Genomic DNA, 27,577 nt, shown 5'->3' on the forward strand with positions numbered 1-27,577 from the left:
ATTTACTCATACTAGTGATCTAAAATGTAAAATATTAAGCATTTGTCCTAATTATTAAAAATAATAATAGGCCGGGCGCGGTGGCTCAAGCCTGTAATCCCAGCACTTTGGGAGGCCAAGACGGGCGGATCATGAGGTCAGGAGATCGAGACCATCCTGGCTAACACGGTGAAACCCCGTCTCTACTAAAAAATACAAAAAACTAGCCGGGCGAGGTGGTGGGCGCCTGTAGTCCCAGCTACTCGGGAGGCTGAGGCAGGAGAATGGCATGAACCCGGGAGGCGGAGCTTGCAGTGAGCTGAGATCCGGCCACTGCACTCCAGCCTGGGCGACAGAGCAAGACTCTGTCTCAAAAATAATAATAATAATAATAATAATAATAATAATAATAATAAAGCTACAATCATTATAAATGATATAACATTATAAATGAATGCTATATGTTTTAATATTTAGGACATTCTACTACACCCATCCACAATAATTAAAACAACCATAAAATGATATGGCTCCCTCATATTTTTAAATAATAATAAATCATCAACCTTGAAAGACTCATTAAAAGCAACGGACCAGTCTTTTGCTCAAATCCTGGGCTGTCCCTGGAATTGTCCTGGCTGGATCAAGGTCTCCACGATACTCCTACAGGTAATTCCATCTGCATCCATGGCTTCATCTACCACCTCTGTGTTGCTAACTGCCCAAGCTGTATTTCCAGCTCAAGGCTAGACCCATGTTTCAGACTTATATTCCTTATAAAGTCATTAAATCCCCTCCTTCTATGTTTCCTTTAAACAACTTTGTCATCTACCCTATCTTCCAAAAAATTATTGACTCTTTCTTCACCTTCACCTCCATTCATTCAGCCTACAAACCAATCTCATCTTTTTCCCTCTTTGATCCCACTGCTAACGCCAATGCTCTAATTTGAATTCTCCTCCTCCTTGTCTAGTCTACTGCAACAGTCTCTTAACTGTGGCTCAGCCCAGTTCCCCAGTCTGGACAGTTCTTGGCAGAGCTACCTGTCATCTTCTTTATAATGTTATAAAGGGCAATCTGATCAGGTCAAAACCTGCCTGGAAACCTTTGCACGCCTCAGCACAACATGCAAGGTCTGTGACAATCCAACCCCAACTTATCCCGCCTGCTCCATCACTAGCCGCTGCTCCCCAGACTGAGCAGACCAGTATTGTGGCAATATTGACTATGTATTTCTTCCTCAACTCAACTGCATTAAGTCTTTGTGGCTTAGCACAGCCTGACTTCTCTGTCTAGAATAACTTATTTTCTCCTAATCAACCTTTCAGATCTCACTTCAAATGTCCCTTGGAGCTCTGGGAACCTGTGCCCCAAGTTTTCTGTGCTGAGATGATTAATGCCTTCTCTGTTGTAAACGCATCATGTGGTTTGATTATTACTGTTATAGAGAATAATCTCTGCCCACGACACTGGCAAGATTTTCTCAAGAACATATCTCATTCACCTCTTTTTCACCAGTGCCTAAAACATCCTAGATATTCACGTAACATTTGTTGCCTAATAAATAACAGCATCAACTCTAACACAGTTTTGCAACAACAAAAATGTTCAAGCTCTTATTAAGAGCAAAGTTTACTATAAAGGAAGTCCAGAACAATCTCATGTGTATCCATTACAGTATGGGAAAAAAAAACATTTCAGAAGCTAGAGAACTGCAGGTGGACCTTTCTTTCAAAGTCATCTGAACACTGACTCTATTCCCTCAGATGAGTAGGTGCTGTGTGGATGCCTAGTTCAGTTCAAGAACAAAGAAAGTTCAATGGTTTACAGCAGCTATATAAAGGTTGTTCATGTTTTTTTAAAACAGAAATAAAAACTTAGGCTAGCCAGACTGGTTCATGCCTGTAATCCCAGCACTTTGGGAGGCTGAGCTGGGAGGATCACTTGAGGCCAGGAGCTTGAGACCAGCCTAGACAACACAGCAAGACCCTATCTCTACAAAAAAATAAAAATAGGTTGGGCACAGTGACTCATGCCTATAATCCCAAACACTATGGGAGGTCAAGGCAGACGGATCGCTTGAGCCTAATAGTTCAAAACTAGCCTAGGCAACATCATGAGACCCCACCTCTACCAAAAAAAAAAAATTAGCCAGGTGTGGTATGGCACACACCTGCAGTCCTAGCTACTCAGGAGGCTGAGGTGGAAGGATCGCCTGAGTTCAGGAAGTCAAGGCTGCAGTGAGCTATGATAATGCCACTGCACTCCAGCCTGGTGGCAGAGTGAGACTCTGTCTCTAAAAATAGTTTAATTATACACACACACACACACAAACATATCTACATATGTATATATATTTATTATATATATTAAATTATATATTATTTATAATACATATATAATTATACATTTTATATAATTATAGATAATTATACATTTTATATAATTATAGATAAATATATATACCCACTACACGTATGTATTTTTATATATTAGTTGTGTGTGTGTGTGTGTGTGTGTGTGTGTGTGCGTGCATCTCTCTCTTTCTCTCTCTCTCTCTGGACAGTACAGCAGCAAAAACTGAGTTCCAGAACCAACAAAACTCAATCCTGATCTTATGGCAGAATTATCTCTTCCCATTCAGCTACAGTCCACCTGAAATGATAAAACAGCCCCATTCTCCAATGCTCAAAACGTTGATGTGAGTTTCGTTAGTTTCTTCCTGTGCTTGATATCCCATTCATCACATGTATGAACAATTTATGATATAACTGCCATCAAAGACTTCCTTAGATGTATTCCTTCATCTCCATTCCCACTCTACCCTGAGCTCAAAAATAATTCATGGTAATCCTATTGCCAACACCTCTAGCTACCTTCAGCAGTTTCTGAGACCAGCCCACAAAGTCTACTAAGCACCCTACAGCAGAACGACATTCCTAAAGCACCAATGTCACCACCCTTGTCAATATTTAGAATAACTCTGTACAGACTGTAGAATGAAGTCTGAACTCCTCCTGTTCCTGACATTCTAACTATTAAGAATGTCCATCCTTCTCCTCTCACCTGCCAAGCCAATTCTCATGGTCCCCCAGACACTCGGTGCCCACTCTTACACCTCCTGTGCTTTTGCTCCTACCGTATTCCCCCTCCTTCCCGGAGGACACGCGCACGCGCGCGCACACACACACACACACACACACACACACACACACACATTCCCCTATCTAGAATATGCTTTCAACCCTTCTTGTATATTCAACAACCAGAATCTTTCACAGGGCCCTGAATATTAGGCAAAAATAAGCATAAATAAGGGTTACATTCAACCTGTTGGCTATCAGGTCTCTGTAACTATAATCTCTTTGAAAGAGTCCATGTAAATATATAGCAATGAAAGAAAAGAAAAGGCAATGGGCAAAGATAAAGAAAAGAAGTTTAAGGATCCTGATATTTAACTCCACTCCTCTTAGTCATCTGATACCTTTCATTTACATTCAACTTTACACTTTCCAGAAATTTTTTATGGTTATTTAAGACTACAAAGACCTACACAATCTTGCTTCTACCCATAAATGAAGAAAAAAGAATACCAGCAGATACTTAGATAAGTTTTGGGGGTTAAACAGACAAGATTTCACAATAGTTTGCAAGTGAGTAAATGGGAATAAAGAAAACACGCAGGTTTCTAGCCTGCGAGGTCTCATACAAGTGCTAAGAAAACTGAGGGTCAAACAGGCTTGGAGTAAAAATCAAAAGTTCAGTGTTACAGTATTCAAAGTCCCCAGACCGAGAAGAACATCTGAGTTTCAGGTACACATACAGAAGACGATTGAGTGCGGATGCACAGCAAGTGCCCAGAAGAACTCTGACTTTTACAAGCCAGAAGAAGACAAAGTCTGCAAATGAGCAGTCAGTCAAGCATGGCAAAAAAGAAACAGAGCATGGAGTCCCAGAAATCCAGAAGCAAGTTTGCAAAAAGGAAGCAGTGAAATGTTATGAAGTTTTGTAAGACAAGGCCAGAGAATTAACCACTGGATTTGACAAGCCGTGGACACTGCTGCTCCTATGATCTCTGACAGTCATAAGTTACAGAGAAAATTGGAAGTGAGGAAGTAGGACAAGAGAACAATTTCACTTGCAGGAGTTTTGTTGTAAAATGAAACATAGAAATGAGGCCACATTTGGAGAAGTCATGGGAGATAAAAGAAGGGTTGTTCCCCCCCCCAAGAGCTAATAATCTACAGATAATTATTAGAATAAATAAAATACTTTAGGAAAGGTGCAAAAAGTCCACTGCATTTCCTTTAACCAGCAGCAAACAACTAATTATAAAAATTTTAAGAGAGGCTGCGGCTAAGAGAAGATGGAGACAATACTGGAGCAGCAGCAGTGCTATCATGAGGAGAAGGAAAGGCTCATGGACGTCATGGCCAAAGAGATGCTGACTAAGAAGTCCACGCTCCGGGACCAGATCAATTCTGATCACCGCACTCAGGTCATACAAGACAGGTATATGGAGGTCAGTGGGAACCCGAGGGATTTGTATGATGATAAAGATGGATTACGAAAGGAGGAGCTCAATGCCATTTCAGGACCCAATGAGTTTGCTGAATTCTATAATAGACTCAAACAAATAAAGGAATTCCACAGGAAGCCCCCAAATGAGATCTGTGTGCCAATGTCAGTGGAATTTGAGGAGCTCCTGAAGACTTCGAGAGAATCCAAGTGAAGAGGCACAAAACTTGGTGGAGTTCACAGATGAAGAGGGATGTGGTCGTTACCTCGATCTCCATGACTGTTACCTCAAGTACATTAACCTGAAGGCATCTGAGAAGATGGATTATATCACATACCTGTCCATCTTTGACCAATTATTTGACATTCCTAAAGAAAGGAAGAATGCAGAGTGTAAGACATACCTAGAGATGCTGCTTGAGAACCTTCAGGATTACACAGATAGAGTGAAGCCTCTCCAAGATCAGAATGAACTTTTTGGGAAGATTCAGGCTGAGTCTGAGAAGAAATGGGAGAATGGGACCTTTCCTGGATGGCCGAAAGAGACAAGCGGTGCTCTGACCCATGCTGGAGCCCATCTTGACCTCTCCGCATTCTCCTCCAGGGAGGAGTTGGCCTCCCTGGGTTTGGACAGATTGAAATCTGCTCTCTTAGCTTTAGGCTTGAAATGTGGCGGGACCCTAGAACAGCGAGTCTAGAGACTATTCAGCACCAAAGGAAAGTCCCTGGAGTCACCTGATAACTCTTTGTCTGCCAAAATCCCAAGTCAAAAAGCACCAAGCGAGACACTGAGAGGAACAAAGACACTGCTTTTCTAGAAGCTCAGATCTATGTATACTCTGACTCATGGGGAACAGCGACATCTCACTCATGAAACTGCACAGGGCAAGCAAGCAAGGACAGGAGAAGAGCAAGAAGAGGAAGAAGAGCAGATCAGTGACAGTGAGAGTGAAGATGAAAAGAATGAGATCATTTACAACCCCAAAAACCTGCCACTTGGCTGGGATGGCAAACCCGTTCCCTACTGGCTGTATAAGTTTCATGGCCTAAATATCAACTATAACTGTGAGATTTGTGGAAACTACACCTACCAAGGGCCAAAGCCTTCCAGCAACACTTTGCTGAATGGCATCATGCTCATGGCATGAGGTGTTTGGGCATCCCGAACACTGCTCACTTTGCTAATGTGACACAGATTGAAGATGCTGTCTCCTTGTGGGCCAAACTCAAATTGCAGAAGGCTTCAGAATGATGGCAGCCTGACACTGAGGAAGAATATGAAGACTCAAGGGGGAATGTTGTGAATAAGAAGATATATAAGGATCTGAAAAGACAAGGACTGCTCTAGTGTTCAGGGATGTAGCTCAGCTTTTGGGCTAGCCCAGGCTTCCCTGAGATCTGCTTTTTCTTGTTCTCCCAACCAAATCCTCTTTTTTTTTTTCTTTTTTTTTTTTTTTTGGAGATGGAGTCTCACTCTGCCGCCCAGGCTGGAGTGCAATGGCCGGATCTCAGCTCACTTCAAGCCCCGCCTCCCGGGTTCACGCCATTCTCCTGCCTCAGCCTCCCAAGTAGCTGGGACTACAGGCGCCCGCCACGTCGCCCAGCTAGTTTTTTGTATTTTTTAGTAGAGACGGGGTTTCACCGTGTTAGCCAGGATGGTCTTGATCTCCTGACCTCGTGATCCACCTCCCAAAGTGATCGGCCTCCCAAAGTGCTGGGATTACAGGCTTGAGCCACCGCGCCCGGCCCCAACCAAATCCTCTTAAAGACCCTTTGTTACATAGTCTCATGGTCTAGCATGCATCCTGTAGAAACAAGGCATGCTGGCAGATTGCAGGGTTGAAATGTGTTTTATCTGTTTTATATTTTAAAAGATTCTGCCAGAAAATAAAACCAGACCTTGCTAAAAAAAAAAAAAAATTTAAAGATACAATTTACAAAAGTATAAAAAACATCAAATATCTGTGGTTCACACCTGTAATGCCAGCACTTTGGGAGGCCGAGGCAAGCAGATCACTTGAGGTCAGGAGTTCAAGATCAACCTGGCCAACATGGTGAAACCCCATCTCTACTAAAAATACAAAAATTAGCCTAGCATGGTGGCGCACACCTGTAATCCCAGCTACCTGGGAGGCTGAGGCAGGAGAATTGCTTGAACCTAGGAGGCAGAGGTTGCAGTGAGCCAAGATCATGCCACTGCACTCCAGCCAGGGCAACAGAGCAAGACTCTGTCTCAAAAAAAAAAAAAAAATCAAATATCTTAGAAAGAGATATACAAAACCTCTGCATAGAAAATTATAAAGCATTGGCCGGGTGCGGTGGCTCAAGCCTGTAATCCCAGCACTTTGGGAGGCCAAGGCAGGTGGATCACAAGGTCAGGAGATCGAGACCATCCTGGCTAACACGGTGAAACCCCGTCTCTACTAAAAAATACAAAAAACTAGCCGGGCGAGGTGGTGGGCGCCTGTAGTCCCAGCTACTCAGGAGGCTGAGGCAGGAGAATGGCGTGAACCCGGGAGGCGGAGCTTGCAGTGAGCTGAGATCTGGCCAGTGCACTCCAGCTTGGGTGACAGAGCGAGACTCCGTCTCAAAAAAAAAAAAAAAAAAAAAAGAAAGAAAATTATAAAGCATTAAGACAAATTAGAAAAGATTTAAATAAATAAAGGTATACATCATGCTTGGGGTTCAGAAGACTCAACACTATAAAAGCTGTCAATTCACTTAAAACTGAGTTATAGGTTCAGTACCAACCTAATCATATTCTCAAGATATTCTTCTTGTCAAAAATGAACAAGGTGACTCTAAAATCTATATGGAAATGCCATGGACCAAGAATAGCCAAAACAAACTTAGAAAAGAACAAGAAGAGGCCGGGCGCGGTGGCTCAAGCCTGTAATCCCAGCACTTTGGGAGGCCGAGACGGGTGGATCACAAGGTCAGGAGATTGAGACCATCCTGGCGAACACGGTGAAACCCCGTCTCTACTTAAAAACAAAATACAAAAAACTAGCCGGACGAGGTGGCGAGCACCTGTAGTCCCAGCTACTCGGGAGGCTGAGGCAGGAGAATGGTCTAAACCCGGGAGGCGGAGCTTGCAGTGAGCTGAGATCCGGCCACTGCGCTCTAGCCTGGGTGACAGAGCGAGACTCCGTCTCAAAAAAAAAAAGAACAAGAACAAGAAGAATAAGTTAAGGAGACTTGACATAAATCTATACTAATTAAGACAGTGCAGTATTACTGGCATAAGGATAGACAAACAGACCAAAGGAATAGAACAGAAAGTCCACAAACAGATCATATATACATAAACACCTGATTGATAACACAGACAGCACTACGGAGCACTGGGAAAAGAAAGGTCTTCTCAAAAAATGGGACTGGCTATGCATAAAGCAAATAAATGTGACTCTAATAAATGTGAATCTGAACATGCATAAAGCAAATAAATGTGACTCTAACCTCACACCACATACACACACACACACACCTCTTTCTCCAGGTGGACTGTAGATTTAAGTGTGAAAGACAAAACAATGAAATGTCCAGAAGACAATATAGAAGAGTACCTTCACAATCTTGGGATAGGGAAAGATTTCAACAAGATACAAAAAGCATTCCCCAAAGGGAAAAAAATCAATACATTTCACTACGTTAAAATCAAGAAGTAAATGCAATCTGCAACATAACATCATTTTAACTGCCAGCTGAACCTGAAAAAAAGTAAGAGAAATCACTAAAGGCCAAAAATAGAGACCTGAAAATCAGAGCAGGGAACATGTTAGCCAACTCCATAGTGTCCTGTGAGAGGCTGTCAATCTCCATGATCCAAGAGCACATCACCCTCTATAAAAGAATCTGGATCTAAATGCTCAAAAGGAAGACACTGAGGCCTAGGTCAATGTAAGGCAGGGAGTTGGAACTGAGAGCCCTTCAAGAAGGGTGGAACCCTTAAAGAGCTTTTAAAAACCAAACCTAGCTCTTAGGCACAGAAAAGCAACAAGAAAGCAGTTTCAGCATGGATCAAGGCAGGGGAAAATCCCTCCCAATTACTTCATAATGAGTCCCACACCCATTTGAGTTCTGATATATACTACCCTCACTTGGGTTCTAGCTACCCATAAGAAAAAAGATTAACATACAAAGTAGCCCCAGGTCAGAATACCCCCAAAGATATCTAGTAAAAATAATTACAAACTCTCTCTAGAGACATCTGTCTATTGATAAAGTCTCACTGAAGAGAAACTCAAATTTTCAACAAAATTGAAGCAATGCACCATGAACAAAAATCAGCAAATTAACAACAGGATTAGACCCTATAAAGTTCAGTTACTAGAACAATCCAATAAAGAACACAAACTAAATTTAATTTTGGGAGGCCAACATGGGTGGATCACGAGATCAGGAGTTCAAGACCACCCTGGCCAAGATGGTGAAACCCTGTCTCTACTAAAAATACAAAAATTAGCTGGGTGTGGTGGTACGCACCTGTAATCCCAGCTACTCGGGAGGCTGAGGTAGAGAACTGCTTAAACCTGGGAGGCGGAGGTTGCAATGAGCCGAGATCACACCACTGCACTCCAGCCTGGGCAACAACAAGACTTGGTCTCAAAAAATTAATTAATTAATTAATTTAAATTGCTTAAAGGCACAATAGGATCAAAAGTATCAAAAAAAAATAACGCTATGAAAATAAGTGACCAGTTTTATTAATAAAAGATAAAACCTCTAGAAATCAAATTAAAAATATAATCACTGAAAATGAAAATTTAACAAGTTACACCGCAAATTAGATACAGTTAAAGTGAGAATTTGTGAACTAGAGAAGAGATCTGAGGAAATTATTCTGAATGCAACAGAGGGAAATAAAGAGATAAAAATTATGAGAAGTAGAAAGTAAAGAGAATAAAAAGAATAGGCAACACATGTCTAAAAGTCATACTAAGAGAAAATAACAAATAAAATGTAAAGGAAGCTTTAAAAAGATAACACCTGAGAATTTCCCAGAAATGATGACAGACTTGAATCCTCAGATAAAGAATACACATACACTGAGCAAAATAAAAATAAATCCACATTTGGGCACATCATAGTAATACTACATTAATACAATCAACCAAAAGAGAAAAGGAAAAAAAAAAATAACAGAGAGATAGACTATGAGTAAAAGCAAGAGCACGTATAAAAAAACAGAATGGTTGGGTATGGTGGCTCACACCTGTAATCCCAGCACTTTGGGAGGCCAAGGTGGACAGATCACTTGAGGCCAGGAGTTCAAGACCAGCCTGGCCAACATAGTGAAACCCCATATCTACTAAAAATAAAAAAGTGGCTGGTCATGGTGGCATACACTGTAACCCCAACTACTCAGGAAGGTGAGGCACCAGAATCACTTGAACCTGGAAAGCAGAGGTTGCAGTGAGTCAAGATCGCCCCACTGCAATCCAGCACAGGTGAAGGAGCAAGACTCTGTCTCATAAAAAAAAAAAAGGAAAAAAGAAAAGGAAACAAAATGGCACCTGAGATATGCTTCAAAATAATCTATGCTAGCTGGCGGGAGGAGGGGAGGGCATGGGAATGGGGCAGTGGTAAAAGTGAAAAAGACTGGCTATGAGCTACAAATGTTGAAGCTGGTGACAGACACGTCAGACTTGTTATACTTTCCATTTTTGTTTATTTGAAATTTTCCAGAATAAGAAGCTAAAAAAGAGAGAAAGAAAAATAAAATTACCTATGAATGAATTAGACTGACAGCTGACTTTGAAATATCAGTAATAAAAATCAGAAGACATTGAAAAAAATATTCAAATTGCTCAAACAAAATACTGATCAATCTTAAATTCCAGCCCCAGCTATATGAGCATTCAAGGGTGAAGACAAAATAAAATAATAGACAAAATCTGACATGCTTGCCAAAAGAAAAGCTCACAAACACAGTTCAAAAATTCAGGCCAGGCGCAGCGGCTCATGCCTGTAATCCCAGCACTTTGAGAGGCCGAGGCAGGGGGATCATGAGGTCAGGAGTTCCAGACCAGCCTGACCGACATGGTGAAACCCCGTCTCTACTAAAAATACAAAAATTACCCAGGCACGGTGGCGGGCGCCTGTAATCCCAGCTACTTGGGAGGCTGAGGCAGGAGAATCACTTGAACCCGGGAGGCAGAGGTTGCAGTGAGCCAAGATCGCAACATTGCACTCCAGCCTGGACAACAGGGCAAGACTCTGTCTAAAAAAAAAAAAAAAACTCAAAGTATTGGCAAATCAAATCTAAAAATCTGTATTAAAAAACATATCATGGCCAAAATGGGTTCAACTCAGGAATACAAACATGGTCTAACAATTAAAAAGTGTATCAGTGTAATTTACCACATTAACAGATGAAAGACAAAAATCAGTATGATCACAGGTCACGTTCTATGTGCAGGGAACTATTCCATAGGATTCCTTTTAAAGTCAGGATCAAGACCATTCAACAATGTCCTACAATGATAATATTCAACAACATGAACTAGCTCATTAATTAGACAAGAAAGAAGGTGTATACGGATTAGAAATAAACTGTCACAACTTATTGGCAGCATGACTATCAACATGGGAAACAGGAGAATCCACATACAAACTACCAGTACTACAAGAGCTTAGGAAGGATTCATAGATATACAAATTCAAAATACAAGGAAATCAATTCTGCCTTTGCACTTCTGCCATCATCATGACGGTGAGGCTCAGCCAGGCTCTGACACAAAGAGATGTAACAGCTGTGACACCCCCATCCCCACCAGCTGAACCCAGTCAACCTCCTGCCTAGATCCAGACAGGTGAATAAGTTTACTAGACATCAGAGAAGTGACCAGATAAATACAGATACTCATGAGCTAAATATTCCTCAGTGCAATAATAATTTTAAAATCCATTCCTAGGTACTACAGTAATCAATTAGTTTCTAGTAATAACAAAATTCTCTATCTAGTAGTAAATCTAATAAAAGTGTGTCAGATCATTTGAAAAAAGCTATAAGAATTTACTGAAAGATATAAGAGACCTAAATAACTGGAAATATAAAGCATCTTTCCAGAAGGATGCGAAGGATAGAAAAGCCCTCTATTACAAAGATGACAGATTTTCCCAGGCTTATCTCAACATCAAGTGAAATTCCAAACAAAATATCAACAGGGATTTTTGTTGAAATTAGAGGAGCCAAGAGTTAAAAACAATCAAGACAAATCTGAAGTTTTAAATGATCATAGCACAATTCAATTCAAATGGGGAGCAGGGGCAAATCTGTTCTATAAATGGAATTGCAACAACTGCTTACCATATAAAGATAATTAAATTAGGTCAATATATAACAAATCATTCACAGAAGTAAGTTACAGGTAGATAAAAGATCAGAATGAAATAAAGCAAAATTTTTAAATTCTGAGGAAGTGAAATATAGAAGAGTATATTTACAAGGTTAGTACAGGAATTTTAAAATATAATACAAAAAGGACAAGCCATAAAGGAAAAGATTTATAACATTTACTACATATGGGTTTTGGTTTTTTGGGGCTTTTTTAAGAGACAAGGTCTCTCTCTGTCATCCAGGCTAGAATGCAGTAGTGTGATCTTAGCTCACTGCAGCCTCAAACTGCTGGGCTCAAGTGACCCTCCCACCTCAGCTTCCCAAGTAGCTAAGACTACAGTTATATGCTATCATGCCCTGAAAATTTTTTAAATTTTTTATAGAGATGGGGTCTCACTGTGTTGCTCAGACTGTTCTCAAACTCCTGGGCTTAAGCAATCCTCTCACCTCAGCCTCCCAAAGTGCTGGGATTATGGTGTGAGTCATCATGCCTGGCCTCATGTATTTTTTAAAATGAGAATGGTTATTAAACTGCTATGGAATTTGGATTCTATTCAAAATATATTTTTAAAGTAATACTGTATAATGGGTTTTTTTTTCAGCAGCTCTATTTATAATATACAGAAATTGTATCTCTGCAACTCTATAAATTCATTTTTTTTGAAAAATAATGTGTCAACTGCATGTCAACCTAAAAGCAAGGAAGTAAAAAGAATTTCAGTTATTTTCGAGGTGTTTCAAAAGACTGAAGATCACTACCCTAGAGAAAAATCACACATGTATATGCATAAAGAGATAGGTAAAGAATGTTAATTGGGCCGGGCATGGTGGCTCACACCTATAATCCCAGCACTCTGAGAGCCCCAGGCAGGCAAATTGCTTAGGCCAGGAGTTCAAGATCAGCCCGGGCAACATAGTGAAGCCTGGTCTCTACTAAGAACACAAAAAATTAGCTGGGTGCGGTGGCACATGCATGTAGTCTCAGCTATTCCAGAGGCTGAGGTAGGAGGATCACCTAAGCCCCGAAGGTCAGGGCTGCAGTGTGTGGTGATTGCACCACTGCACTCCAGCCTGGGTGATAGAGTGAGACCCTGTCACAAAAAAAAAAAAAAAAAAGAATGTAATTGTAGCACTATTTGTAACAGCAAAAGTTGAAAAATTCTAAATGCCCATCAGCAGGAAAATGGGTCAGTAAACTGGAATCCTTCTGTAATTAATATTAACTATGAATCCGCTAGAACTACATTTATCAACAGATAAATCTCCAGCATATCTCATCTCAAGATTAAAAAATGCTACATGTTTTTGGGAACAAGATATTGTTTGCAGAAATATCTCTCTGTACTTTCTCTCTTGTATCTGTAATAAGAGTAGAAACATGCAAGAGAAATAATAAACATCAACTTCACCATACTAGCTACCTCTGGGGAAAGGGTATGGTGAACAGGATTAAGAAGGGGTGGTAACATGGGGACCCTGGTCAGTATCTGTAACATTTTGTTACTTAGAATAACATTAATATGAAGAAAATTCAGAAAAACCAGGTTGCAAGTACAAAGAGATATTCCTTGCATCTCTTCCATAGGCTTCGAATATTTCATATTAGTAGGAAGTTACAGTTAGTTCAGAGACTGAACCAGCACTAAGCATATTATCACTTTAAAGAAATGAGCTGTACATTTTGTCAGTATTGGTCAGTGTTTCTCAAAGAGTTGGCCAAATACTGCTCCCATTAAAAGACAGTCATGGCATCTATCAAAAGAGAAGCATAAGACACAATGATATTTATATATAAGTTATGAGAAGGCATAAAATGAATCTAATTCTGCAGATCTCAAGATCATCTTTGCCAAACCTTCTGATCAAAATCCTTGACAAGATATCTTCAGTACTTCAAAAACAAGTGTTCAAAAGGGAAAAACTGAGTGACAATTATAGCCAGGTTGGCCTTTTCATTCAATTTAGAGGAAAACTATCCAAACAGGAAGTGTGATATTTGTAGAGAAATGCTTACAAATAGCTGAAAATCGCTATCATTTTATCATTTAGAATCAAAATATGCAAAAAAATTCTAAAAAATAATTGTGAAAGCACAAATTTATGAATATAAAACATTAGGACAGGTAAACTATTTTTAATAGCACAAAACACAGTTAAATTCAATCTCTACTCTAATATACATTTTATACCAAAATTTAATGTCTTTTTTTGTCTATAACTCATGCTTTTCCTTACATAATTAAAGCACATAAAACAACATATGCACCATGTTTTAAATAGAGTAAGGTCAAATTTTCCTTTGAATATCATTATAAATTATATTTAAAATATACCTTATAATCTTTATTAACAAACTACTTTTACTTTATTTAAAATTATCTTAAAAACAGGATACATTTTTTAAAGAATTATTATTTTTTAATTCCTACGAGAATCCATAAGATTATACATTTTTGTGAAAGAATCTGTGAATTCAAAAACTGAGAAAACACAGGTCAAGGGAGGTTACTTATGTGACTCTTAACAGCAGCTAACAGAATTCCAGCCCCTAATGTTTACTGACTTCTTAGTAAACCAATCAAAAAATTATTCGAATACAAAAAGGACCAAGAGAAATTAATTGGAAAATTCATTCATTTAATAATTGTATACTTTTAATGTCAAATTCTAAAAAAAAAAAAAAATTGGAAATTCACCCATTACTAAAATTAACTTCTCTAAGTGAAAACCAGAAAATTCTAAATAGGTAAACATGTAAATAAATAGCTAGAACTGAAGTCCACCCAAAACGTAAACAGAAAAACTGAAAACTTAAGAATTAAAAATTTAAAGGGTCCAAGCATGGTGGCTCTCATCTGTAATCCCAGTACTTTGGCAGGGTAAGATGAGAGGATTGCTTGAGTCCAGGAGTTCGAGATCAGCCTGGGTGACACAGTGAGACCTCGTCTCTACAAAATTAAAAAATCAGCCAGGCATGGTGGTGCGCACCTGCAGTTCTAGCTACTCAAGAGGCTGAGGTGGAAGGATCACTTGAGCCCAGAGGCTCAAGGTAGTTGAGGCTGCAGTGAGCAGTGATTGCACCACTGCACTTCAGCATGGGTGACAGGGTAAGACCCTGTCTCAAACACTCGAAGATCAATCCACTAGCAGAAAAAGAAAAAAAAATTTTTTTAATGTTTTAATTGAAAGGATGATATCAAACCATGGTCTCTGATAAAAGAAAAGCAGTTAAAGAGATATGACATAAAGAAAATGAAAAGTGGAAAAAAAGCAAGACAAATATAAGAAAGCCATCGTAAGAAAGAAGTCACGTTAATAATAACAGACAAGTTTGAAAGTATAGAAAGAAAAGGGAAAATGGCCGGGCGCAGTGGCTCAAGCCTGTAATCCCAGCACTTTGGGAGGCCGAGGCGGGCGGATCACGAGGTCAGGAGATCGAGACCATCCTGGCTAACACAGTGAAACCCCGTCTCTACTAAAAAATACAAAAAACTAGCCGGGCGAGGTGGCGGGCGCCTGTAGTCCCAGCTACTCGGGAGGCTGAGGCAGGAGAATGGCGTAAACCCGGGAGGCGGAGCTTGCAGTGAGCTGAGACTCCGTCTCAAAAAAAAAAAAAAAAAAAAAGAAAAGGGAAAATGGATGGAACAAAGTAATGAAATGAAAGATGAGAATAGTATATAATATATAGATGGAAGTCACTTGCCAAAATGCATGTGGGAATTCACAGAAAATAGTACAGTATTAAGTGGGAAACAAGTTTCATAGTAAGTTAACGGCCAATTTCCAGACACAAGTATTTCAAAAAGTACAACTACAGTTTCATTTCAGTTTTGCAAATATGATTGTGTTAAACAGAAAAACCAGTGTAAGATTTCTATTCAGTCATAACACTAGGTACCCACTTCTGTATTTCTTAAGATAAAAATATCCTACAAATGTATGAAATTACTTAATCACATTTATATGGTCAAAACTGTTTTGATCATAAACATAGTCTCCTTTTTATCCTATGTACATACCTGTCCTCTATACTGTGGTAAATAAAAAGCATCTGCCCATCTTGGGAAACTTTCATAGAGATAAAGTCTACGGTAATTTGTTACAGAAGCCCTAACTGACTAACCCTAGTCAGCTGACCCTCCCTCCCTCCCTCTGTATGTTCGGAATTGTTCTACTGTTAAATGGCAGGAAATCCAACTCTAACCGGCTTAAGAAAAACACGGACTGCAGTACTTCACAAACCAAAAATTACACCTTCAGGCAAGTTTTGATGCAGAGATTCAGAAAGTTATCAGGTCTTCTCTGTCATCCTCCATCTTCTGGGAGTTGCTCTGACCTGAAGTGAATTCCTTACAACAGCAATGCTAACTCTAACAGTTCTAGGCATTACGGCCTCGCCACACAGAAAAGAAGGCAACACATGTCCTTCTAAATGCCCACAGAGGAAAGGGATCTCCGACAAAAGTCCTGAGATTCACTCTGATTGAGTCCATTAAAATCAATCATAAGCCCATTTTAAAACAATCAGCACGACCAGAAACTGGAATGCCCTGAGGGCTTATCCTAGGTCAAGCATGCACGTGAAGCTGCAGATTGTCGGGAAGGGATAAAGAGTCCATTACAACCTTACAATCTCACCCCCTTCCTTCCATTACACCCCTCACAAGTTATGTTCCAACAACAAGCATCCACATTCAGTTCTCCACATGCTATGGGTTGGACTGTGTTCCCCCAAAAAGATATGTCAAAGTCCTAACCCTGGGTCCCTGTGAATGTGACCTTATTTGGAAACAGGGCGTTGGCAGATGCAACAAAGTTACGATGACATCATACTCGTACATCCAATATGACTGGTACTCTTAAGAGAAAAGATAGAGACACAAAGGGAGGGAGAGTAGCACGTGAGATTGAAAGGGCGGAGGCAGAGACTGAAGTGATGCACCTACAAGCCAAAATGCCAAGGACTGCTGGCAACTCCAGAAGCGAAGAGAAAAGCAGGAAACAGATCCTCCCTCAGAGTCTTCAGAGAGATCGTGGCCCTGCCAGTACCTTGATTTCAGGCTTCTAGCCCCCAGAACTATGAGAGAATAAATTTCTGTTGTTTTATGCCATGAGTTTGTGGTACTTCACTGTAACAGCCCAAGGAAATTAATACACTAAGTATGATAATCCATAATTCTTTGCCTTTGCAGATCAGCTCTTCATTCCTTCTGGAATGCCTTTCTCCCCAAGATGGTCTACTCACACTAAACTTCTCAGACCTGCCCAAATGTCCTCTCTTCTGTGATGTCTTCCACCAGAACCCCCAAAAGAGTTAGTCAATCACATCTTAGTCCAGCAACACATATTGCCTGTATTTTTATTATGAAGTTCTAATTGCTGTGCACGTAGCTGTCTTCCCTTCATAGCTATAAGTTCTCTGAGGGGAAAGCAAGGCCTGATTCTTACATACCTTCATATCCTCAAGGAACAGCACAGTACCTAACACATAATATTCAGCAGATATTTATGAAGTGAATTAGCTGATGACTTATTTCAAAAGAAGATAATAGGGGTCAGGTGCAGTGGCTCATGCCTGTAATCCCAGCACTTTGGGAGGTCAAGGCGAGATGATCTCTTGGGGACAGGAGTTCCAGACTGGCCTGGGCAACAAAGTGAGACCTCATCTCCACAAAAAAATTTAAAAATTCGCTGGGCACACTGAGGTGGGAGGACCACTTGAGCCCAGGAGCACTGCCCTCCAGCCTGGATGACAGAACAAGACCTTGTCTCTCAAAAAAAAAAAAAAAAAAAAGGTATGATTTGGGAAAATTAACTATTATAGATTAAAGAGAACTGAAGATGGGCCTTGATAAGTAGAGACGAAAAGAAAGAATGGGGGAGCAGTGAGGAGGGAGGTGCTGAATTTAGCAAACATAGAAAAACCATGAAGTGGAAAGATTTGGTTAGGAAAAAAAGGGATGTGAAGGGAATGGGAACCTTCTGCTGAGGATCATTTTAGAGGTAATAAAAGAAGTAAAATAAGAGACACGTTTTTGCTTTTTATTACACTTTAAGTTCTGGGATACATGTGCAGAACGTGTAGATTTGTTACATAGGTATACACATGTCAAGGTGGTTTGCTGTACCCACCAACCCATATTCTACATTAGGTATTTCTCCTAATGCTATCCCTCCCCTAGCCCCCACCCACCGACAGCCCCAGTGTGTGATGTTCCCCTCCCTGCTCCCATTTATGAGTGAGAACATGCGGTGTTTGGTTTTCTGTTCCTATGTTAGTTTGCTAGGAATGATTGTTTCCAGCTTCATCCATGTCCCTGCAAAGAACATGAACTCACCCTTTTTTACGGCTGCACAGTATTCCACGGTGTCTATGTGCCACATTTTCTTTATCCAGTCTATCACTGCTTTTAGAAGACTGATATGACAAAGTGTGAAACAGACTCTGCAGGTGTAAGAGAACAGTTAAAGTGCAACAGAAGCAGGTCAGCAATGAGGTGAAGGACTAGGTGCACTAGAATGGCAACAGAAGAAATGAAAAGAAACTATACAGTGTAAGAGCAGAAAAAACAAACAGGTAGAAAGAGCAAAAGATTACTCCTAAGTTTTGACCTTTGGTTAGCTAAATTTAGATTTAGCTAAACCAAATAAGGAAGTACAAAGAAAAAGACTATTTTTTTCAATGAGGATAAGAGGTTTGGTGTCAGTATGAGGTGACAATAAAACATCCCAGCAAAGATGCCCACCAAACAGTGGAAGACAGAGAAGTTCAGGAGCAATATAAGGACAGAAGACATATATGGCAGTCACGTGGGTAAAGATGACTTTTTAAAAAGTCATAAGAAGTAAATTACAGAATTTCATTCCTTTATTCAACAGATATTTACTGCTCACTATGCTCCAGGCCCCTACCCTCATGGAACTTACAATGTACTGGGGAAAACAGATGAGCCTAAATTGGACTTCTGAACATAATTTTAGGGCTTGAGGTTAACATCACTTAGTAATTACTATAAGAAAAAAATTTTCTTAACTTTTTACTTCTTCACATTTTATTTTCGAGAATTTTCTTTCTTTCTTTTGAGACAGAGTTTTGCTTTTGTTATCCAGGCTGGAGTGCAACGGCGCAATCTCGGCTCACTGCAACCTCTGCCTCCTGGATTTGAGCGATTCTCCTGTCTCAGCCTCCTGAGTAGCTGGGATTACAGGCACTTGCTACCATGCCTGGCTAACTTTTTGAATTTTTAGTAGAGACGGGGTTTCACCATGTTGGTCAGGCTAGTCTCGAACTCCTGACCTCAGGCTATCCACCCGCCTCAGCCTCCCAAAGTGCTGGGATTACAGGCATGAGCCACTGCACCCAGGCAAGAATTTTCATTTCACTAGTTAAAAAGGCATTTAGGTCCTCAGATCGGCAGCCAGAGAGATTCAAGTGAATTTAAGATTTTTAAAATGTTAGCTTTCCTACTGTAAAAATCTATTTTCCTTCCTTTGTTTCTCAAAGTGTTTGTTGGAATTAGGTCAGTTCTTTAAAGAATGTCCATAAAGAGTGATTGGACTCAGAAAAAAAAGAGACGCCAAATGGTACAATAAAAAGAACACAGGTTTGGGAATTAGATAACCCTGAGTTCAAATCCCAGTTTTGCACAACTTCTGTGACCTTGGACAAGTTATTCAGTACATCCAAGTTTACTCATCTGTGAAATGGGAATAACTTCACTCTAAGGACTAAAGGGAGCTACTTCTAATAGGCAGTTGACACGATATATATATATATATATATATACACACACACACACACATATATATAGGTGTATATAAAAATAAATATATATACACATACATATATATACATATATATATACACACCTATATATATGTATGTGTATATATATTTATTTTTTTGGAGACAAGGGTCTCCCTTTGTTGCCCAGGATGGAATGCAGTGGCATGATTATGGCTCACTGCAGCCTCAACCTCTTGGGCTCAAGTAATCCTCCTCCGTCAGCCTCCCATGTAGCTGGGACCACAGGCACATGCCAACACACCCAGCTAACTTTTTGTGTGTGTGTGGTAGTGAGGAGCTCTCACTTTGTTGCCCAGGTTGGTCTCAAACTCCTGGGCTCAAGTGATCCTTCTGCCTCTGCCCTGCAAAGTGTTGGGATTATAGGTGTGAGCTACCACACCCAGCCACTACCATTATTACTGTATGTGCTGGGCACAAAACAGATGTCTGATAAATGCTTATTTCCTTTCTTTTTTTTTCCTACAGAAGGTATATTCTAACATTATCAGCTCAATCCAATTCACCAGATTATTCTATTCAATTCTCCCAAACATTTTCTATAGCAGGAACTTAAAAGAATTGAATGCACATTAAATTCAAAAATGAGCTTAATTTATCCTATGGGCATATTTATCTTTTGAAGAAAAATTACACTGGTGACATTACAAGTAGAAAAAAATGATCACTGAATTATGAAGATTCACATAAGAATGAATGAAAGTGGTACTGCCTTAGAAATCACACACCAAAGATTCTATAGGTATTTTTATTAAACTGACATCCTTTAACTTATCCTTTAAAATTAGTCATTTCTATGTCATCTTTTATTTAGAAAAAATGTTACTAACGACAATAATTCAATAATCTAAATTTTATATAACACCCTGAGAGCTGTCCTAAGGATTAAATAATACAATGTACATGAAAATGCTCTCTGGCACATAGTATGCACTCAGTGATAACCTTAGGGAAATCCACTCCTTATTAGCCTATGTTCCCTTCAATTAATGAAAAAATCCTATAACGGCAATTATAACAGGATTTACAGGACTAAAAAGCTCAGAAAACACTCCAACTTGATGCCATTCTAAATCAGAAAGGTATTCATTTAATGTCTTTTAATAACAAAGAAGTTTGTAAGTTAAATCAAAATACAAACCACTGTAATCAAAACCAACATTTCACTCTTGCCCCCAAAAGAACACTTCGACTAAATTTTTTTTTTTTTTTTTTTTGAGATGGAGTCTCACACCATCACCCGGTCTGGAGTGCAACGTCACAACCTCGGCTCTCTGCAACCTCCACTTCCCAGGTTTAAGTGATTCTCCTGCCTCAGCCTCCTGAGTAGCTGGGATTACAGGCGCCCGCCACCACGCCCAGGTAATTTTTTGTATTTTCAGTAGAGACAGGATTTCACTATGTTGGCCAAGCTGATCTCAACTCCTGACCTCTTGATCCGCCCGCCTCAGCCTCCAAAGTGCTGGGATTACAGGCATGAGCCACCGTGCCCGGCCTTGACTGAAATTTTATTGTTTTTTTTTGTTTTTGTTTTTGTTTTTGAGACGGAGTCTCACTCTGTCGCCCAAGCTGGAGTGCAGTGGTGCGACCTCGGCTCACTGTAAGCTCTGCCTCCCAGGTTCATGCCATTCTCCTGCCTCAGCCTCCAGAGTAGCTGGGACGACAGGCGCCCGCCACCACGCCCGGCTAATTTTTCGTATTTTTAGTGGAGATGGGGTTTCACCATGTTAGCCAGGATGGTCTTGATCTCCTGACCTCACGATCCGCCTGCCTCAGCCTCCCAAAGTGCTGGGATTACAGGTGTGAGCCACCGTGCCCGGCTTATTGAGTTTTTTTTAAAAGACCAGAGTCATAAGTTCCTCCTACTTTCATTTTTAAAAATGCAAAATCCCGAAGCCCACAAAATATAAGGGTATCATCAGGACCAAAGTCATAATTGTCTACCCAGGAAACAGCACTGACATCACCTAGAATCACCTCAAAGGGAATGTCCACAATAAGCAGGGGAGTCCCTTCACTCATCTGTGACACCATCTGAGACAACCATTGTCAGGACTGCCTGTTCCCTGCAACAAGTAGCTCTTCTCCAATCCTCTGGGCTTTCCATGTGGACTCTCAGAAAGAGCTCCCTGGCAATCTCCCTCATAGGTCATCGACTTCAAACTTAATATCTGCCAGGTGTGTACTCTGAGAGCACCCCAAACTCAGCATGTGTGCAATTAAATGTCTAACACCTGCTCCTGTGTCCCTGTGTCTGTTAAAGGTATCATTATCCAATCTATCACCCAAGATAGGATCTAGTTTTCCTTCCCTCACCATCCCCCACCTTTCCAAGAGCAAACCAATTTACAGGGAAGACTTGTCCATTTCACCTCTACAATACCACAAGCTCTCATTACCACTGCTCTGACCCATGCCAACAGATCCCACCTAGCTACCTACTATTTCTCATGCCCAAAGTGAGTCAACCTACTCTGAACATTAGATTGATCTTGCTATGAAGTCCCCTTCCCACATTGTGGGTCCCCACTGCCTACCACTGTGTCCCAGACTTTCAGAACTTGAAGGATCCTCATCTGACTCAACCATCCATTCACCTGATCTTGGAAGTTTCTCAAATTGAAAATGCCCTGGCCTCACCTTCAAGGCCATTTGTATTCCGGCTCCAATCTAAAAGCCTATAATGTCATGAAAATAGGAGTGAACTATGCCATTTCACAGCTCTTGGGCTAAAGGTCAAAATTCTCAATCCAACCCACAGATCTCCACTTGGCCTGGCTCCTGCCTTTCTCTCCAGTCTTGTCAAGCTCCCCTTTGCTCTCTCTGCTCCTGCCACCTGGTCTTCCATCCAGGCTGCCATCATCCCCTTCATCCCCGAGCCTCTGTACCTGCTGGCCCCTCAGCACCCCATCCCTCACGTAGGTAGTACCATCTCACCCCTTAGACTTCACATCACTTCCTCAGTGACTTACATTACTCCCAGATTAAGTCAAGACCTCTGTTTGTCTCCTGTTCTTTACCTCCACAGCCTTAAACAAAATTACAATAAAATTTTTGTTGGATTTTTTTACTCCCAAGCTGGAATGTAAGCTCCATAAGAGCAGGACTGTGCCTGTCTTGTATACCACTGTATCTCACAACTTAAAACACAGGAGCCCTCAACAAATACATGTAGATTAACGAAATTCATAAATCGGAACACCCTAAGTTACAAAAGCAGCTTCACTGCATAGTGATCCTGAAGTCACTTGGTTTCTCCATCCATAAAACTAAAGAGCTCATCTGCTCAACGTTCTCTGAGTTCCTTAGAAGATTTAACATTACCTAAGTCTACAATTTTGCTATTCCAAACTCCTCTCTCACAACTCTCTTCCACATAGGCAGCAGCAAAACTTGACTTTCCAGCCTCCACAACTTTGTTTGCACCCTTCTTTCCATCTGTAATTTTTTTCCGGCTCCACATTTCCAAATCCTACTTAATCTTAAATGCTCAAATCCAATGTTATCACCTCCTCAAAGTCCTCCTTGCATCCCTCCAGCTAGCCACAACCTCTCCATCCCTGAATTCCCACAGGTTCCCCATTGCCTCATTCAGGTCTCAGATCAAATGTCATTTCAAATGAGAACCTTCTCCAAAAGTCACCACTGGTTATAATTCTCTATCAGACCATGCTGTTTTTATTTTCTTGATAGCATTACCATTACCTGAAATTAGCATGTTCATTTCTCTCATTTACTTGTTAAGTGCCTGTTGCTCCCACTAGAATGTTAAGATGGATGAGAGCGGGGACCCTGTCTGTCTTGTTCACATTTCCCCACTCCCCCACATCAGACATGTGTTCAGTAAACTAAACACCTGCCAAACGCGTGAATGACTCTATAACCCTTATGACTAGGGTTATGTGCGTAAGTTATCTTTCTCTTGCTATATTCCAAACTCCCTGTGGACAAGGCCAAAGTCTGGCTAATCTATTTGTCTGTATTATCTGGAAAATCCTTGCACAACTGAAGCAAGTAACAGGTAACTGCTAATTAATTTACTGATTTCTCCAAGAGGAACTGCCCCAAACCAAGCCAATTCAGAACTTCATATTGTCCAGACACCAAGGCAAATAGGAATCTCCTTCCATTCCCTCTTCACCACAGACCCTGTTCCAATCTGCCACCTCCAGTGAGCTTTTGCCAAAAGACTAGTTTCCTCACTTTCCTTTAGAAGGACCATTGGTCCTTACATCTCTAATATCTTACAATGCTACCCTTTCCCTTTTATCTCCAGCCAACAAAGCATTTCCAGGGCCCTGTTTCTTCAGAGCACCCCACATCTCCAGTGCATCAGGGAACTCATCGGGTCCTAGGGCACATGTGGATGTTAAAAGGAAGTGTTTAAGCAAACCTGGCTAGCTCACCTTTCCTTGGATACCTCATTTAGTTGAAACAGGCCGAGTTTTAGAGCGATCGGCTTTGATGCTTTTTGGGTCCCTCAGCACTCTTCCAATCTAACCCAAGCACCCAAATACCGTCGGGGTGCCCCGACCCTTGCCCCGCACCTTTTCACCTTCCAACAGAGGAAAACCCCAGGCCAGAGACGATGATCTCCCCGGAAGCAAATGGCCCTCAAACGCCATGGGGCGGCCCTACCCTCTCCACTTTCTGTCCAGCATCTGCCTCTGGCCTGGAGCTGTCTCGAACGCCCCTTAGCCCCAGCCTCCCACACCACCCGCCACTCACCTGAAGCGGCCCCCGCAGTGCTGGCATTGCTCGCCCACCCAGCCGGCGAGGCAGACGCACTGGCCGGTGCCAGGGTTGCAGCGGCCGCCGTTGACACAGGGCCGGTCACATTCCTTGGCCTCGGCTGCAGCTGAGCCCGACACCGCCGCCGCCGCCGCCGCGGCCTCGGCCTCGCAGGGCAGCAGCAGCAGCAGGAGCAGCGGCGGCGAGAGCAACAACAGCAGTAGCAGCAGCCGCGGCCGCGGCCGCAGCGGCGGCGACAGCAGCCGCGGGAGGCGCAGCCCGGCCCCCAGCCCCGGCCTCCCAGCCCTGGTCACGTCCCAGTCCCGATGCGGCCCGCCGCTCCTGCCCGCGAGCGCTGCCGTAGCCGCCGTCCTCCTCCTCAGCCTTGCCTCAGTCGCCGCCGCTGCAGCCACCATCTTCCCGGGGCTGAGACGGCGCCCCGCGAACACATACACAAACACCGCACGGCCGGCTCCGCTTCGCCTGGCCGTGCGGGGCGGGGCTGTGCGGACGGTGGCTCGTGCGGTCCACGCGGGGACCACAGCCGGGCGGTGGGCGGGGCCGGCGCGCGCGTGCGCGAGTCCGTGCGTGCCGGGGCGCAGACAGTGATCTCCGGCGCGCGCGGCGCCGGGGGCGGTCTTCTGATGTGGACTCTAGAACCAGCTGAAACCCGGCTGCGCTGTCCCAGCTCTAGGTTTTCACCTTCGCCTTTCGCCCCCGGCGGCGGGGTTGCAGCCTCACTGGATGCCTAGGAGCCGACCGCGTTGAGTGTTGCCCTCCAAGAGACCCGGCGCTTTGCCCCAACTCCAGCTGCCGGACAGAAAGAGCACAGGAGTCTACGCGGTGTGGTGCTGGGTGCGGTACTGTAGAAGCCATGCCTTATTCGAGCCTCTGTAACACAGGAGTAAAGAAAGAACACATGTAGAACCGGGCATAGGCCCGGCGCGGAGGCTTACGCCTGTAATCTCAGCACTTTGGGAAAACGAGGCAGGCGGATCACTTGAGCTCTGGGATCCGAGACCAGCCTGGCCAACAGGGTGTGACCCTGTCTCTACCAAAAACAGAAAAATTATCCGAGAGTGGTGGTGCGCGCCTGTAGCCCCAGCTACTCGAGAGGCTGAGGCAGGAGGGTCGCTTGAGCTTGGAGAGGTCAAGGCTGGCCTCTTGATAACAGACGGACTGTAGCTGACCAGACCCCCTACCTTTTATTCTGTAAAAGTTTGGAGTTACCTTGCTCCCCACAATTTGCCCTCCAACCATCTTCTCTGAAGAGAGGGCAGCATAGAATTAGGAACTGGCGCTCACATAGACCTGCCCCTTCTTGTCTGGTAGTTGTTACTCTGGCGTCCCTCAATGAGACATGTCTTCCATCAATGTAGCCTTTTATGGTCTTTGACCCTGGAATCTGGACTGGGTCATGATTGAGACCATGAGAAACCGTGATTCAGTTTCACCAACAGAAGAAGGTGGTAGGAGTGGCAATGTCTTGGTTCTAACTCTCAGCTTAAAAAAAGATCTGGCAAACTTGGCCGGGCACGGTGGCTCACGTCTGTAATCCCAGCACCTTGGGAGGCTGAGGTGGGCAGATCACGAGGTCAGGAGTTCGAGACCACCCTGACCAACATGGTGAAATCCTGTCTCTACTAAAAATACAAAAATTAGCCAGGCGTGGTGGCACGCACCCGTAATCCCAGCTACTCAGGAGAGTTGCTTGCATCTGGGAGGCAGAGGTTGCAGTGAGCCGAGATCGCGCCACTGCACTCCAGCCTGGGGGAGGGAGCAAGACTCCATCTCAAAAAAAAAAAAAAAAAAAAAAAAAAGACCTGGCATCATTGATTTTGAGCTGTTGGTGGTCATGAGCTGCCACCCTTTAGCCATTCTGCTATAGAGAAACCACGTGCAGAGACCACTTGGACTTGGAGAGGGAGAGCTGGGCCACTAGGCTGCTGGAGCCGTGCTAGCTAAGGGATCAGTCATTGAGTGAAGAAGCTGTCTGGGTTGGGTTATTCCAACTGTCTGGGTGGTTCCATGTTACCCACAACAGTAACAGGTCTTTCCTAACTGTGACTTATCCAAAATGAGAAATAACTCATTTATCATTTAACCCTTAAATGATGAATTATTTATAATTTTTCATAAATTATGATTTATGTTATTTTAAGCCTCTAAGTTTTAGAGAGGCTTGTTACTCACTAATAGATAAGCAGAGCTTTGTCTGACATAATGCTTATGCTATGAGGAATATTCCTATGGCACCCACCTCAGAATCTGAGCACCTTACAGTCCCTGAGAAACAAAGAAAAACCTTCATAGACCTGTGGAGCCTCTCAGCTTTACCTCAGAGCATTGAATTCTAAGGTTCTAAGATGGACTTCCACACTCATACCCAGGTCCCACTCTCATACTCAAGTCCTGACTGTCCTCACTGCATCTTCTTCAAGCCTGGTGAAGCTGAATTGCACAAAAGCCTCACCCCCTGCTATACATCCACACATACTCCCTATTCCTACAGGAAAACTATTGTTTGGCCTAGGCCCTAGCACTGACATTCTGGTTTGCAGGTTATGTTTTTGCGATGTAGGATAAGGCAGAGAAATTAAAGACATGGCCCTACCCTCTGGCAGGACCCCATCAGATGGGGGAGGCTGGCATAGGCCATGCCCTAGCTATAGGAGACATTGCTCCCCCTACTCTTCCAGGCCATAAGTGAACCAGCCCTTTCTTTCCCTTCCCTCCCCACAGCAAGACTGAACCCAGACTGTGAAGTTTCACATGATTTTACCAACATTCAGGGATAACAGAAAAGGTGTGCATCTGAAGAACAGCAATCCCTAGACTAGATATTGCTACTCTGAAGCCTTAGAATCTTGCTGCAGCAAACATTCTTTCTTACTTCCTTAATGTACTCCCTTCTCTGGTTCTTTTTCCATAGCTTTCGAACATGCTGAAATTATTTTGTCCTTAAAAAACAAACACGCTGGGTGCAGTGGCTCATGCCTGTAATCCCAGTGCTTTGGGAGGCCAAAGTGGGAGGATCACCTGAGGCCAGGAGTTTGAGACCAGCCTGGGCAACATAGTGAGACCTTGTCTCTACAAAAAGTTTTTTAAAAAATTAGTCAGATGTGGTCGTGTGCACATGTAGTCCCAGCTACTTGGGAGGCTGGGGCAGGAGGATCACTTGAGCCCAGGAGTTTGAGGCTGCA

General features: G+C 42.4%; 1 protein-coding gene and 1 pseudogene across 5 annotated transcripts in view; one reads left to right on the forward strand and one right to left on the reverse strand.

The window, feature by feature from the left end:
* The window catches only part of ATRN (attractin), a 177,911-nt gene extending 153,026 nt beyond the window's left edge, over positions 1 to 24,885 (reverse strand). For 3 of the 4 annotated variants that reach the window (XM_030914901.1, XM_030914899.1, XM_030914900.1), the window contains exon 1: positions 24,372 to 24,874. In XM_030914901.1, coding sequence (XP_030770761.1) covers positions 24,372 to 24,790 — 419 coding nt within the window. In that variant the 5' untranslated portion in view covers positions 24,791 to 24,874. Of the gene's footprint in view, positions 1 to 24,371 lie in introns of all 4 variants that reach the window. The other variant, XM_030914898.1, reaches the window with a different exon arrangement.
* Positions 4,346 to 5,931, forward strand: LOC104674602 (annotated as a pseudogene). The gene has a single exon (XR_004052679.1). The product of XR_004052679.1 is annotated as a splicing factor 3A subunit 3 pseudogene (transcript).
* Positions 24,886 to 27,577: the final 2,692 nt, after the last annotated feature.

This window comes from Rhinopithecus roxellana, chromosome 13 (genome assembly GCF_007565055.1).
Source record: "Rhinopithecus roxellana isolate Shanxi Qingling chromosome 13, ASM756505v1, whole genome shotgun sequence".
Classification (NCBI taxonomy): Eukaryota; Metazoa; Chordata; class Mammalia; order Primates; family Cercopithecidae; genus Rhinopithecus; species Rhinopithecus roxellana.